At 42.3% G+C, this 15,502-nt stretch overlaps 1 protein-coding gene across 1 annotated transcript in view; it reads right to left on the reverse strand.

Moving 5' to 3' along the window:
• Positions 1 to 15,502, reverse strand: part of enox1 (ecto-NOX disulfide-thiol exchanger 1) — a 168,160-nt gene that overhangs the window by 54,948 nt on the left and 97,710 nt on the right. The window contains exons 3-4 of the mRNA XM_084085197.1: positions 2,354 to 2,497; positions 1,532 to 1,669 (exon numbers count right to left, since the gene is read on the reverse strand). Coding sequence (XP_083941323.1) covers positions 1,532 to 1,669; positions 2,354 to 2,363 — 148 coding nt within the window. The 5' untranslated portion in view covers positions 2,364 to 2,497. The remainder of the gene's footprint in view (positions 1 to 1,531; positions 1,670 to 2,353; positions 2,498 to 15,502) is intronic.

Genomic DNA, 15,502 nt, shown 5'->3' on the forward strand with positions numbered 1-15,502 from the left:
TCAGGCCATTAAAAAGAAGACCAAAGCTTCCTCTCTTATTGTCCTTATCCTCATTCAACCTCTCTCTCTCTCTCTGTCTGTCTGCCTGTCTGTCTGTCTGTCTGTCTGTCTGTCTCTCTCTGCTTCTCTCTGCTTCTCTCTCTCTCTCTCTCTCTCTCTCTCTCTCTCTCTCTCTCTCTCTCTCTCTCTCTCTCTCTCTCTCTCTCTCTCTCTCTCTCTCTCTCTCTCTATAGATAACAGTAGAGCTACAGTGACTCAGATGGTTTCATTGGGAGCATATATATACATGCATACATGCATACATACATACATACATACATACATACATACATACATACATACATACATACATACATACATACATACATATATATATACTTAACTGTATATAATCTGACAGGCTTGACAACGATGGCAGATATAGTGAGATGTAGTCTAATGGCTGCATGCATGTCCAGTGCTCTGAAATGTGTCCTGTGTTCTAACGTAAGGGATGTCACGCTCCACAACTAACAGCCAATCAAAAGCACCCTGGAGGAAAAAACTACGGTATCCATGGATACGCCATGGCCAACACTTTGCCTGGCGAGGTACAGTATAGTTCTGAGAGATCATTTAACTCTGAAAGTGTACAAATGGACCCATACCCAGGATTTCACAGTGTAATAATAATTAGACCTATTTGATCCCGCGGGGGGGGGGGGGGGGGGGGGATTCTGTTTTCAGCTTCACCCATCTGTGATCAAGACTTGAGGCAGCACTTAACGTACAGTACTCAAGTAAATGTACTTTATTACTGTCCACCACTGAGTGCTTGTGTGGTGGATCATGTGAGGACATCCTGCAGCATCAAAACATCATGTCTCTTCCTTCCTCTCCTGTTCTGAACAAGTCTTTCTGCAGTTTATACAGATTATACTGACTCCTTCTTGCTGCAGATTTTTTTCTGAGTATACTGACTTAGCCTGGGATCAATACCATTTTTGGGGTTTCTGATCCGGTCAGGCGGCCGGAACCCGCACAATCCGGAACCACATCACACCAAAATAATTCCCTGCGATCAAGGGCATTTTAATTTCAGACCCAATAAAACCCTTGATGCGGCGTAGTTTAGCGTATCGGAATAGTTTGTTTGTTATATCCATCCTTTATTCCAACTCCTAGCGACTGGCGAGACTAAACTAGTAGTTATACTCGATTTAGCATTTAAATGCTAACAGGGGGAACCAAAACAAAGCGGCGCAGAAAAACCGGAACACGCAACACCCGGAACCATTTTTTTATTTCCTTTTTTTTTGGTGGCCTAGACCGGATCACATGGGCCATTTAATAACGAATACCAGACTTTCCTCCGAGGTGGAAAGTCTGGTGAGGTTAATACTGACTCCTTTTTGCAATTTCTTTCTGAATATACCAACTCCTTCTGAAGTAGTCTTGGACCTGTGTCTGTTAGTGTTTCTTTTTCAATTGTCACACAAATGTTTGAGTTTATATGAGCTGGGAAAGACGGAGGGAGGCGCGGAGGCCTTACCTGAGACCAGCGGCTGGCCGTTGATGCCCATGGGTACGATCCCCAGGTTGTTCATGGCGGTAGCCCAGGCCCCATGGTCTGTGACAGGAACACTGAGGTGACGCTGCTCCGCACCCAGGCTACCAACACCATCCGCTGCTGCACAGCACAACACAGGAAAGAGAGCAAAAAAACATTCTGAATAAATCAGCTGAGTTCAGAGACAATAGTGGAGTCATGGAGTTTATGTTGAGCATCACACGTTTCATTTCACACATTTAATAGAAAGATGTAATGTGTTGCGAGTTTCAGAAAGCATTTTACCTGAATTGTTTTCAACATGGGTTCAATGTTCGTTTCACTCCAATTTCTCAAGGAACAAAAAGTAATAGGCAGCATATTTTCCCTAAAATAGCCAATCTACAAGCTCACGATGCAACGCATCGTGAGCTTGTAGATGGAGGGGAAAGGAACTGGTTGGAATAACGTGTTCCTTCTACGGGCTACGTCCAACCGGGGAAACTCACATGACAACCCCTTGTCATGTGATAAGAAGCGGCTTGCTAGCTCTCATGCATTGAAGGAGGCATGAGAACGGCTCAAGGCTCTCCCTAGGCTGGCAGAGGGAGTGTAGCGCCCATGATTACTTAGACAATTGGCACTGGGTGAAAACAATGGGTTACAAAATATATGGGATAAGAATTAAATAAATACAACTGATTTCAAGGCTATTTTGACTAACTTAGCTGGGCACCCCCTGGAACCTCCTCATCCTGACCCATGCACTTTGAGGAGCACTGATCTTCATGAGGTTCATATAAATGAACCATACTGTATACGTACTGCTGGCCATCACAGGTCTTCACGTTCTTCTGTCTTCTCCTCTCCTTTCATCAGACCCTTGCTTCTTTTGGGCGACAGAAGGATGGAGGGATGAGGAGGCCAAGGGATGGAGTCATCAAGAAAAGGACAGCAATGCCACTCCGCCTGGAGGAGAGAGAGAGACAGGAAGGGTTCTGTCACAATAGGAGTAGAAGATGACATTTGAAAAATCCTAGGTCACCTTTAAAGTGAGAAAGCTGCGAGTGTATACTGTATGTGCACACACACACACACACACACACACACACACACACACACACACACACACACACACACACACACACACACACACACACACACACACACACACACACACACACACACACACACACACACACACACACACACACACACACAGTAGAGTGTTACATGCACACTAATGCCCTAATTACTGTGAATAATCAGGTTACGCAATCATTTGCCTTTACATCAGTGGTTCTCAAAGTGGGGTACGGGGACCCCCAGGGGTCCTTGGGAGAGTTCCAGGGGGTCCCCAGCAAAATGAGTTAATATAGCATCACAATCATTTTAACCACTTTATCCATTTACATGTTGGCTATTCAAAAATAGCAGATCTACAAGCTTGTACATCTGCTATTTTAGAAGATTCCTGAAAAATATTGAAAATGTTTGGAACATTTTGAATAATTTTGAAAAAATGTTGACGTAAATCTTCTCTTCTGGGGGTCCCTGGCAAAACCTTTTCAGATGGGGGTCCCAATACATATCAATTTGGGGTTCCTTGACATGAAAAAGTTTGACAACCACTGGTTTACATGAATTGAATTGAATTGAATTGAATTGAATTGAATTGAATTGAATTGAATTGAATTGAATTGAATTGAATTGAATTGAATTCAATTCAATTCAATATAGCAATAACCTTCACATATTTACATGTTTACTCAAAAGCTGTGTGTTCACTTGTAAATACTTCCTACAGCAGGCTATATCTGTCGGGCAAGGTTGAGCATCTAAAAACACACACAACCACACACAGTCTGACTCATCTAAACCGACATTCAGCTCTCAGCCCGAGGCTCTGATCTTACAAAACACACACGAGCTAAGTACTCTACAAGTGGTCTCCTAAAACACACTCACACACACACACGTGCGCGCGCACACACGCACACACACACACACACGTCATTCTCCTGATGGGTGCCAGCTGAAGCTGCTACTCTGCCTGCCACTCATGTCCATAATAAACATCTTATGGGTGTTGTCAGAGTGACCCCGACATCGTCACCTCTCACCCTCATTACCCAGCTCCCCGCCAGAGCCTCAAAACGCTCCCACATGCACAGCTCTAATGACACTACATGCTGGCTGTGGACACATCCTTCATTAGGATGGGGGGGAGGGTGTCCAGGGGGTCCCCAGCTAAATGTGTTAATACAGAATCACAATATTTTTTGATCACTGTATCCATATTCTATGCGTTGGCTATTCAAAAATAGCAGATATACAAGCTCACAGCGCGGCGAGCTTGTACATCTACTATTTTTGAACATTTTTTGGAAGAATCTTAAAACGAATCTTCTCTTCTGGGGGTCCGTGGCACAAAACATTTTCAGGTGGGGGTCCGCGGCCAAATACTTATCATTTTGGGGGTCCCTGACAAGACAAAGTTTGAGAACTACCGACATAGACATCCTACAGCAGTGTTTCCCAAACAATGTGGACCACAATGGAAACAACCTACTGTATCGAACTGTACTGTTAACAAATCTGCTAATAAAGTATTCACTCAATCAATCGATGGGCTGGGACCCGTTTTTATGGGTTGTGAGTAAATATCCCACAAAAGAAATTATTATTTCAAAATATACATTTTTTTTAAACAAAAATAATACAAAAAGAAAAATATTTCAGGAAAAATAATTAATGTCAAAAGAATTTCAGAAATGTACATTCAAAACCTTTTCAGAATAGTGAAAATAGCAGATCTTCAAGCTCACAACGCGTCGCAACATGACCTGTTCATCTGCTATTTTCACTATATTTCTGTACACTTTTTTGAAAAAAATCTTCCTCCTAGTATAACCATAATACCTGATGATTATGTTTTAGGAGGGGGGGGGGTCACTTTAAGTGGTTGAATGTCCAAAACGGTTACTTTTACGCACTTCGAGCTTGTGAATCTGCTACTTTTGATGCTTTTGTGTGACGCTGCAGTATGATCAAGTAGGGCGTTAATTTACGGGGAAAAAACACAAAAAGTTAGACTATGGAGATAAGAGGTTTCTGTGTTTAGCTCACGGGTCGGGGAGACACCAATGTGGGTCTTGGTTTAGAGAGAACCCCTGCTGTACAGTACATGCTAGAATGCTGACTGAAAGAACTCGTAGAAGTTCTTTAGTTTTGTGAATTGGATGCTTTCAGAGAACATCTGGATGTGTTTTTTTAATGGTCTTAGAATGATGCTTTTTCTAATAAACTTAATTGTCTTACATCTGCTTTCACCTAGCCAGCGCAGCAAGTTTCCCCGGGAAATGCTTGTTCTTGCGCAAATTATGTATTTGACATGATTGTAGACATTCTCAGACGAGAACATCATGGCACGTGTTAATGACTATATAGAATAAAATGTATGCCTAATTGTGGAATCACTGAAAACAGGATGGACAATATCAGCATTGTGCATACTTGGAGGTTATCTTTTACTTTAGGCTGAAACAATACAATTTACATTCAGACATTATGCTAAGAAAACAAACTACAAATTAAACAGGATAACAAGTAGACATCTGTCTACACAGCAAATAACATATTTAGCATCTATCTAATCTATATAGGCCTAGTATTTATCTAAACAACATACCTCTGAAATAGTCAACAATACAAGCAGGACGTGCAGATGCCAACAGTATTGTGGGTAGTGTAGTCTTGATGTGATTAGTTCCACTGTACTGTACTGTACTGTACTGTACTGTACTGGTAAAATCATGAATATGAATGCTGTTTTCTCTGCATTCATTTAAAATCAATCCTTAATTGAACTGGCAGCCAATGAAGTGAGTACAGTATGGAGCATTATCCCTGGCTAATAAGCCTTACATGCCATAATATTATAATTGCCCTCTAACTAACATTTAAAATACCTTAAGTATTGTATTTGTTTTAGAAACAGTTCATCTTCGACCCAAGGGAGATGCCTGTCGCAAGTTGATGATGTCACTTGTCCACGACTGGTCCACCCATATGGAATGTGAAATGCATGTGCTAATAAAAACAAATTTAAAATATTGTTTTATGCTCATATTAACCTTAGTACTGTAAGTATTAAGTTGTTTTTTTAGTTAGCACATGCATTCCATACAATCAATAGGGCTGAACCACACATGGACACATTACATCATCAACTTGCGACAGGCGCTGTGACCCTTGAGTAAAAGATTAACTATTTCTAAAACAAGTACAATATTGAAGGTGTTTTAAATTTTACATTTTAGTTATAGAGGGCAATTATAATGCATGTGTCAGGCTTATTAGCCAGGAATCCCTTTTAAGGGCGTTAAAGATCAATCAAAGACAATTGTTGACACAGACTTTGTGTCAACGACTTTGTTGACATATACATTGCAAGTATACAGTGAGTTGCAGAAATCCAGATGAGATAAATGATTAATGTATGATGTATGATTAATGTACTTGTGAGATTTCAGACCTACATTATGACTGTGTTTGTGTACATACCCCAGCTGGCCTCCACTCAACAATTAAAGATCAAATGGATGATGATTCTCACTGATGTTCCTTAGATTAATGTCCACATTAATGTCAATGTACAGCTAGTATAGTTCTTTTAACATTTGCCCTTGGCTTCATGATGCTAAATACTTTCATAGTAAATATTGTTACATAAAACCAGATGACATTTCAGCTAGATGATTCTGCTAACAGCAGAATCTGTCAGCACCACTGCCCTAAACATGTAGCGTTGTTGTAAATAGGAATGAACACAGAATCACCTGGGAGGAAGTGGAATAAGAAAAGGGAGGGGCCAAACCGAGTTCCATTGTGTGTTGGTACTTTAAATTATTATTACAAAACATAGGCTACATTAACCACTTAAGTCCTCTAGCAGTGGTTCTCAAAGTGGGATCTGGGGACCCCCAGGGGTCCTTGGGAGGGTTCCTGTGGGTCCCCAGAAAAATGTGTTAATACAGCATCACAACATTTTTAACCACTTTATCCACCATATTTTATACGTTGGCTATTAAAAAAATAAAAGATCTACAAGCTCACATCACGTCACCTCGTGCTGCACTGCAAACTTGTACATCTGCTATTTAAAAAAAAAAAAGAAGAAAAGACAAATCTTGATATTGGGAAATTGTGAATAATTTAGAATTTTCTTTAAAGCAAATCTTCTCTTCTAGGGGTCCCTGGTACAAAAACATTTCAGATGGGGGTCCGTGGCTACAAACATATACATTTGGGCACAAAAAAAGTTTGAGTAACAGCTGGCCTATACAGTATGTGGTTTGACCGTGTCAAATGTCAGTTTACCATAAACGTACAGAACAGCTGGCTTGGCTTCAAAGCACATTGTGATCAGCAGGCTATGCACGTCTCTCTCTATCTCTCCCTCCCTCCCTCTCTCTCTCTCTCTCTCTCTCTGTCCGTCAGCCCATTTTGCTGGGTCAGTAATCAACATTAATTCAAATGTGACACTAGGAAATCAACTTAGCCGCGCGACACCAATCCCCGCTTAACCCTTTAAGACCGGGAACGCATCTCTGTCCTCGTAAGATTTCTTTGGCTATTCAAAAATAGCAGATCTACAAGCTCATAGCGCGGCACCGAGTGCCGCGCTATGAGCTTGTAGATCTGCTATTTTTGAAAAATCGTGAAAATGTGTGCAAATCTTTGAATATATATTTTTTTACAGCGAACATTTTTGACTCTCTTACAACTTCTGGGGGTCCCTGGAACACAATATTTTGAGGTGGGGGTCCACGGCCATATCATTTTTGAGAACCGCTGTACAGTATAGTATAGCAAATATGTTTTGTTTCAAAAAACTGGATTTAGAAGACATTTGTAGAATCCTCAGAAGCAAATATTTGAGTTACAAATAAAAACGTATATCCAAAGATTTGCACACATTTTTCACGATTTTTCAAAAATAGCAGATCTACAAGCTCATAGCGGGGCACTCGGTGCCGTGCTATGAGCTTGTATATTTGCTATTTTTGAATAGCCAAAGAAATCAAAAAATGACACACAGATGCGTTCCCGGTCTTAATGGCTTAATTGAGACACAACAATATCAATACATTTTCATTAAGGCCCTTCCCAAGCACTTCATCAAGCTTTTAAAAAAACTTTTCATTCAAGTGCCAAAAACAATATTTTTCAGAAAGTGGTCTAATTCAAATTTATTTATAATTTCTGGCCGGATATTTTTTTGGGAAGAGCAATTTGGTCACAACTAACAGGCATTAACATATTTACCAAAGCCTAAGGGCTCATAGCAGATTGGCTTTAGAGCAGCGGTTCCCAAAACGTGGGCTAATGCCCACTGGTGGGCCGTGAGGATATTGCAAGTGGGCCCCCAAATAATTGACAAAACAATAATAATCTACAATAAAAATTGAAATATTTGTTTTCATTGTGATACCGAAAAATAAGAATCGGGCGGACCTCTGACGTCACGCTCATCGTCACGCTCATGTCACCATGACTCAGCCATAACCATATAAGGAGTTCCCAATGCAGCTACGCCCAAATATGGAGTGTGTAGTCTAACCTCATGGTGTCGTCATGGCTTCAGGCGCAAAATAATCAGTCAGCTCCATATGTGGCACAAAAGTGGGCATGCCCATATATGGGCATATAGTGATGACATCAGGGATCTCCATATAAGGGCATAAAAGGGAACATGCCCATATATGGGTACATACTGATGACATCAGGGCTCTCCATATATGGGCATAAAAGGGACAAGGACTGACATATATACAAATATCTCCATATATGGGCATATCAGTCAGATTGGTGGTGTGACGTAGGTGTGAGGGCCACAAAGTGGCCTCGAACCTGTAGTTCAGGGGTCCTCAACAGGCGGACCGCGGTCCGGGGGCACCTCTCTGTGGACCCTGGGAAAATTATAATAATTTTTTTTTTTTTTTCTTTTTTTTAAATAACTATAACCCTAACCCTAAAACCGAATTAAAGTAAGAAAAAACGGGGGGAAAAGTACCCGAATCCGCCCAAATCCGCGAAAAAATCGCGCGGGGGGCACATGCGCGCGCGTGCATGTGCGGACCCTAGCCTTATTCAAAAACGGATTTGTGGACCTTCAAGATTTGTTGTTGAGGACCCCTGCTGTAGTTAAACAAAATTATAATCACAATTACACATTTCCCCCCAAAATCAATATTATAGTATAGTTATAGTTATAGTTATAGTATAGTTAAAATGCACACAAAATACACAAACACACTGAGAATACAGAATATAAGACAACCCCACACGTATAGATCCCGATTAAGCCCTGTATACCTCATCGTGGGAGTATGGAGTTTAGTTTTTATGACTCCTTGATGACATTAAACTCGCTGGATGATTTTTTTAAGTTTACTTCAGACACTAAAAACTGAGGTCTGCAGCTGTTTTGCTTGAGTGTGTACCAAAGTATTTAATGTATTTTGTGTTTTTGCTTTGTGTTTTCATTGTTGCTTGATTGCTTTCTTGGCCAGGGCTATCCTTGTAAAAGAGATTTCTGTTGCAATGGGGCTTCACCTCGTTAAATCAAGGTTACATTAAACAACACACAATATGACGAATAGCGAAATCTAGCTGAAGATTTTGAAATTGTGTGATGTCGTTGAGATGAATGTCATATCTTCTCATGTTAAATATGGGCAACGTGGGATGTGCTTAACATGGAAATGAATGTGGTTGTTGGTCCCCTCCATCTTGGCTCACTAAGAAAACACACGCACACGCACACGCACACACACACACACACACACACACACACACACACACGCCGTAAACTCCATTATGTCTCGAATGCGAGCAGGCAGACTAGAGAACAGTTGCAACAAAAGCGTATGACAAAGGCGAGAGGTAGATGGAGAGAGGGAGAGAGAGAGAGAGAGAGAGAGAGAGAGAGAGAGAGAGAGACACAGACAGAGAGAGAGAGAGATACAGATACAGACAGAGAGAGAGAGAGACAGGGACAGATAAAGACAGAGAGAGAGAGAGAGAGAGAGAGAGAGACAGGGACAGATATAGACAGAGTGCTTCAACTGTGGCCTTTTAGCCGCACGGCAAAGAATATTCGATTGTCACTCTTCAAATGACACCAGGAGCCGCTTGTTCAGTCCATTGTTTTGGTTTATTGCCGCTGCATGTGCGGTGCACACTCAAAAAAGGCTTTCCTCGTTCGCAAAAACAGTCTAGAGATGCCGTCGATTCGACGTGGACACGTTGTATAACGACAGGGCACCCGCAGAGGGGCTAATAAGCCTGAGTCATACACACTTCAGTGTGCGAGAATAGCGGACATACAAGCGCACCGAGCTTGTACGTCCGCTATTCTCGCCCATTGTTGTGCGCGAGACAGAGCATAAATTAGGCGCTATACACTACAGTCGTCTCTCTCGTCTGCTTGTCCCTATTCTCGGCGAAGGAGGAGGAGGCCATTACGGGCTCCGGCAGCGCCGAACGCAGCTGAACGGCTGTTGACATCCCTTATCTGGGTATGATCATAAATGTAATGGGCCAGAGCCTGGCAGTTATACCTGAAATACACACACAGACACACAAACCAACAAACCCTGAGCTGTGGTGTGTGTGTGTGTGTGTGTGTGTGTGTGTGTGTGTGTGGTGTGTGTGTGTGTTTATCTGCTGACTGCTATCTCCCCATCAAACAGCTCTGTTTGCTTGTAGTCTCACTCTGTATCTCTCTGCCTCTCTCTCTACCGTTCTCTCTCTACACTCTTTCTGTCTGTCTGAGAGAGAGACCATGCAGAGAGAGAGAGCGACACTCTCTCTCTCTGCATGGTCTCTCTCTCTGCCAGTCTGTCTCTCTCTCTGTGCGTCTCCTTTCTCTCTCTCTCTCTCTCTCTCTCTCTCTCTCTCTCTCTCTCTCTCTCTCTCTCTCTCTCTCTCTCTCTCTCTCTCTCTCTCTCTCTCTCTCTCTCTCTCTCTCTCTCTCTCTCTCTCTCTCTCTCTCTCTCTCTCTCTCTCTCTCTCTCTCTCTCTCTCTCTCTCTCTCTCTCTCTCTCTCTCTCTCTCTCTGGGTGGTGCTGTCGTTGAGTGCTGTTGAGTTCTGGGAAGGTTAACGTGGCATCACAGTTATGAAGAGTGCCGCTTGTTCTTTCAATTTGTTCTCTCTCTCTCTCTCTTTCTCTCTCTCGCCTCCTCTTCCTCCTCTCCCTTCTCTTCTTCCCCCTCCTCCACGCCCCCTGTGTCTCTCTGCTCTCCCTTTCTCTCTCTCTCTCTCTCCGTCCATTCAACCATCCGTCCTTCTCTCTTTCTCTCTCTGCATTCCTCAAGCTCTCTCCGTCTCTCTCCAAACCTCCCTGCTCTGCATTTTCACCTCATCCACCCATCCATCCATCCACCCATCCACCCAACCAGAGGCTTGTGGTTCTGCTCACTTTCACATGTCATGAAATATTCACCGCACAACGTGTGTCATGTGGATTATTCATGAGCTCACTTGACATCTCTGAATCATTCACACACACACCACAGCATCCTCTGCAGGCATCAGGGAGCACACACACGCGCGCACACACACACACACACACACACACACACACACACACACACACACACACACACACACACACACACACACACACACACACACACACACACACACACACACACACACACACACACACACACACACACACACGCCCATAATCACAGTCTGAGGAGCGTATCTGAGAATATGCAAATGCACTCGCTCGAAGGTTTCCGTGACAGTGTGACTGTATCCCAACACAATAGGCCTAAGCACAGCAGCCATATTGGAAAGAAATTGAGCAGCTTCCTTACTTCCTTCACACAGTCTTACCAATTTACGCTAATTAAGGCTCTGTTCCATTTAGTGTAGCACATTGGTTCTCAAACGTTTTGATTTCAAGGACCCCCATAACTTAGAGTGTACAGATGAAACCAAATGGACCCTTAAGGGTCCATTTGGTTTCATTTGTACACTCTCAGAGTTACACAACCGTAAGGGGCCATTTGGAACCCCCTCAAGGAGCCATGAGGGTCCCTGGACCACACTTTGAGACCCACTGGTGTAACAGAGTGTTTACAGTATTCATTATGCACAATATCAGCACCCTGACTCTGTTTCACCAGAATGGAACAAAGCCTTAATTATCCTACTACTATAATTGACAAGGCCTCCGAGCGGGAAGTAAGGAAGAGGCCCAATTTCCTTCCAATATGGCTGCTATTAGAGCCATTATATAGAGCCTATTGGGACACTAGGGTACATGTGGTTAAAAGACATTAAGGAGAAAGTTAAAGACGAGCATCAAGAGTTCTGAGGGGTTTCCGAGGCTGTGCACATTAAATGGCTATTGAACGATTGCCGTGGTCCATCAAAAAAATATTCCCGGAAGACCGTCTTCTTTGATGGCACGTGGAATTTGTGGAATGCTCCATGACAGCAGCTTTATACCCTCCTCAAGTCAATTTGTTCTTAAGACAGCGACAGGCTTCTATAACTTCTCCAAAGTGATTTATAGATCCCTTTGTTTAAGCGGACATCCTGAGAAGCTCATGTGGGATTGATGGGGTCAAAACATGTGCGGAGCACATTGACAGGCTATAATAGGATCTCCAGCTGATGAAAATATTGACCTTGGCCCCATTCCGCTGGGCCCCAAACCATTAGTAGCAGAGTTTGTCTCTATATAAAAGGCATATGCATAAACTTACATTTTGTACTGTCAAAAGGATAAAACAATAAAGCTCAAGAGCTGTAGATGTAACTCTGAGAGTGTACAAATGGAACCAAACGGACCCGTAAGGGTCCGTTTGGTTCCATTTGCACACTCTCAGAGTTATAGTATAATTGGTAGCATCTGTGAAGGAAGTAAGGAAGAGGCCCAATTTCCTTCCAATATGGCTGCTGTGCTATTGCTATTCTTGGAATGTCATAATAGGCAGGGATTTACTGTAACAATATTGTCCCTCTACTTCATATACAGTAGCTCAATGAAATAAACTCATCAAAAGAACCGGTTATTTCACATGGGTGTGTGATTTTCTATTGGTGAAGAGATTTCACCCAGGGCAAAGGGTGGGGGGAAAAAAAAGAAAGGGACCAAGTATAGACCCCTGGGGGACCCCGGTCAACGAAGTATATAGGATTAAAGCAGGGGTCTTCAACGTGTTCAGGCCAAGGACCCCTTAGCAGAGAGAGAGATGAAGCAGGGACCCCCACTACCTTTTCATATTTTTTCATAGACCTTTTGCGTTGTGTTGGATTCATGTTAATGTGTATTTTCAGACAGTTAACCACTTAAACCCTCAATACTTAGAAAATGTGTACTTGGTCTGCTCTCCCCCCCCCCCCCCCCCCACACCAAACCACTTTGCCGAAGATAGCCGCTCTACAAGCTCACAACGCCTCGCATTGTGAGTTTATAGATCTGTTATTTTCGGCTAATGTTCCCCTCAGAATAGGGATTCTATGGATTGGTGGTTAATGTAAAAAAAAACATTCAACAACCATTGAAAGATTTGGCAGCCCCCCTGTAGTAACTCTGAGGCCCCCTAGAGGTCACAGACCCCTGTTGAAGACCCCTGGATTAAAGCGATTACCACCACATACAGGGGAACTGTTTTCACGTACAACCAAACACTACTAGGGGAACTGTATTCTTGGCAGTGTAGCACAGAGAGGAGAGTGGAGATAAAAAACTCTTCTCCAAGCAGAGGACCAAGGTTAAGGATACTTGTCGGTGCTTGTTACGTCAACCGTTCTGTTGAAGTGCCTTTGAGCAAGGCACTGAATGCTAAACAAGCTCAGAGGAGCACTGTTGTTGTTCCATACGACCTCTGCATGGCGGATGGACAGAAAAACAATAGAACAGGGGAATCAATAAGGGTATGAAAATAATGTCACAGGTTGAGTCGCTTTAATTGTGACGTGATGAGGACAGTGAACGGATGAGAGAGGTGGACAGCAGTGGTGCAAAGTAACTAAGTACATTTACTCAAGTACTGTACTTAAGTTTAATTTTGTGTTTTCAATACTTTTACTCCGCTACAATTATTTGAAAACTTTAGTTACTAGTTACTTTGCAGATATAAATTATGACATTATGAAACATACATTAACCACTTTAGCCCTATTTTATACATACACATACACAACGCGTCACGATGCAACGCATTGTGAGCTTGTAGATCGGCTATTTTCAAAAATGTTAGTACTTTTACTTTAAACTTGGTACTTTAAGTACATTTTGATACCAATACTTATGTACTTGTACTCAAGTTAATTTTGAATTCCGGACTTTTACTTGTAACAGAGTATTTCTACAATGCAGTATTGATACTTTTACTTAAGTAAGAAATGTGAGTACTTTTTCCATCACTGCCCCCCAGTACTGGAGTACTGTCAGCGGGACAGAAGCTCTACGTCCTCCCGGTGGGGGCTCCTCACTGGCTATGTGAGTGAACAACACACATAAATGTGGGCCATAACGACTACATTGGGGAGAAAAGGAGGTAAAAAGCAACAACAGAAAAGCTACCAGCTGCTTGTGTGGATTTTTATATATATATATATACAAACAATGAAAAGTATTAACAAGAGCTTGTGATTAATAAGTTATTACTGTACACTGGATCTATGTTTTGGTTATTCCACCTGATAGCAACGATGTGCTTACGCCTCAAACTGCGTCACACGCAATGCATTTAGCACCACATATTGTATACCGTTGCTGTCGGGCAGAAACCTCTTATCTCCATATTCTAACTTTTTGTATTTTTTCGTAAATTAACGGCCTATTAGATCATACTACAGGGTCACACAAAAGCATCAAAAGTAGCAGATCTGCAAGCTCGAAACGCGGCGCGAAGCGACGCGTTTCGAGCTTGTAGATCTGCTACTTTTGATGCTTTTGAGTATGAATCCTGAAAATTAACAGTTTTGGACATATGAGATTTCCACCCGACAGAGACGACATACACTCAGCGCATGCGCTACCACAACATGTAGACACGCAGAGCCACACACACACCCTGAGATGATCGCCTGATTGAGCTCGCATGGCGTGTCCCCCATCGATTTCAACCAATGAATATTGCATGAGGCTGTGTGCATGCCACGTTGTGTGTAGTGTAGCTAACACGTCTGATAATGCATTATGAATATGTATAGCACACTATTCTCGCGAGGCGCTGTCCGTGTCGAAGGATACACGCTCGACTTTGAGAATAGATTAGAATTGTGTTAAGATTGGAAATGCACATCTCAAGTGTCCTGAAAAGGCCAGGGTTGTTCATAAAACATGCATATCGTTGCCGTCAGGTAGAAACCTTGTATCTCCATATTTAAATGTCACTTTTTATGTCACATACATACATGAAATGCCTTATTATCTCATTGTACAAGAGAGCCGCTCAAAAGTAGCGAAAATAGCTGCTCTACAAGCTGGCAAGCTGTGTTCCCATCGCATCAGGAAGTGAACACAGCTATGTTAACAACGTGTTGATGTGGTAAGAATATGTACTTCAATATTTTAAGGCCCGTCTAATATGTCACCCATGTTGGGAGCATAGAGGCACTGATAATGTTCCGATAAAATGAAAGAGAGAAAAAAGAAAGAGAGATTAGACCAGTGATTCTCAACCTGTGGCCCGGGGCCCACTGGTGGGTCGTGAGGATATTCCAAGTGGGCCCCCAAATAATTGGCAACACATTTTGCAAGATTTTAATGATAATTTAACATTAATATAAAAACATTTATGTACAAAAAATGTTTTTTCTTAACAACTTGAAAAATGTGTTTTAACTGTGATACCGATAAATAGGAACTTAATGTTTGTTCCATTGAACCAAGCCGGATGACAAATAAACATGCTCTGAAAAGGCATGTGGCCCAC

The sequence above is a fragment of the Gymnoscopelus microlampas genome (assembly GCF_963454915.1).
Source record: "Gymnoscopelus microlampas genome assembly, chromosome: 17".
NCBI lineage: Eukaryota > Metazoa > Chordata > Actinopteri > Myctophiformes > Myctophidae > Gymnoscopelus > Gymnoscopelus microlampas.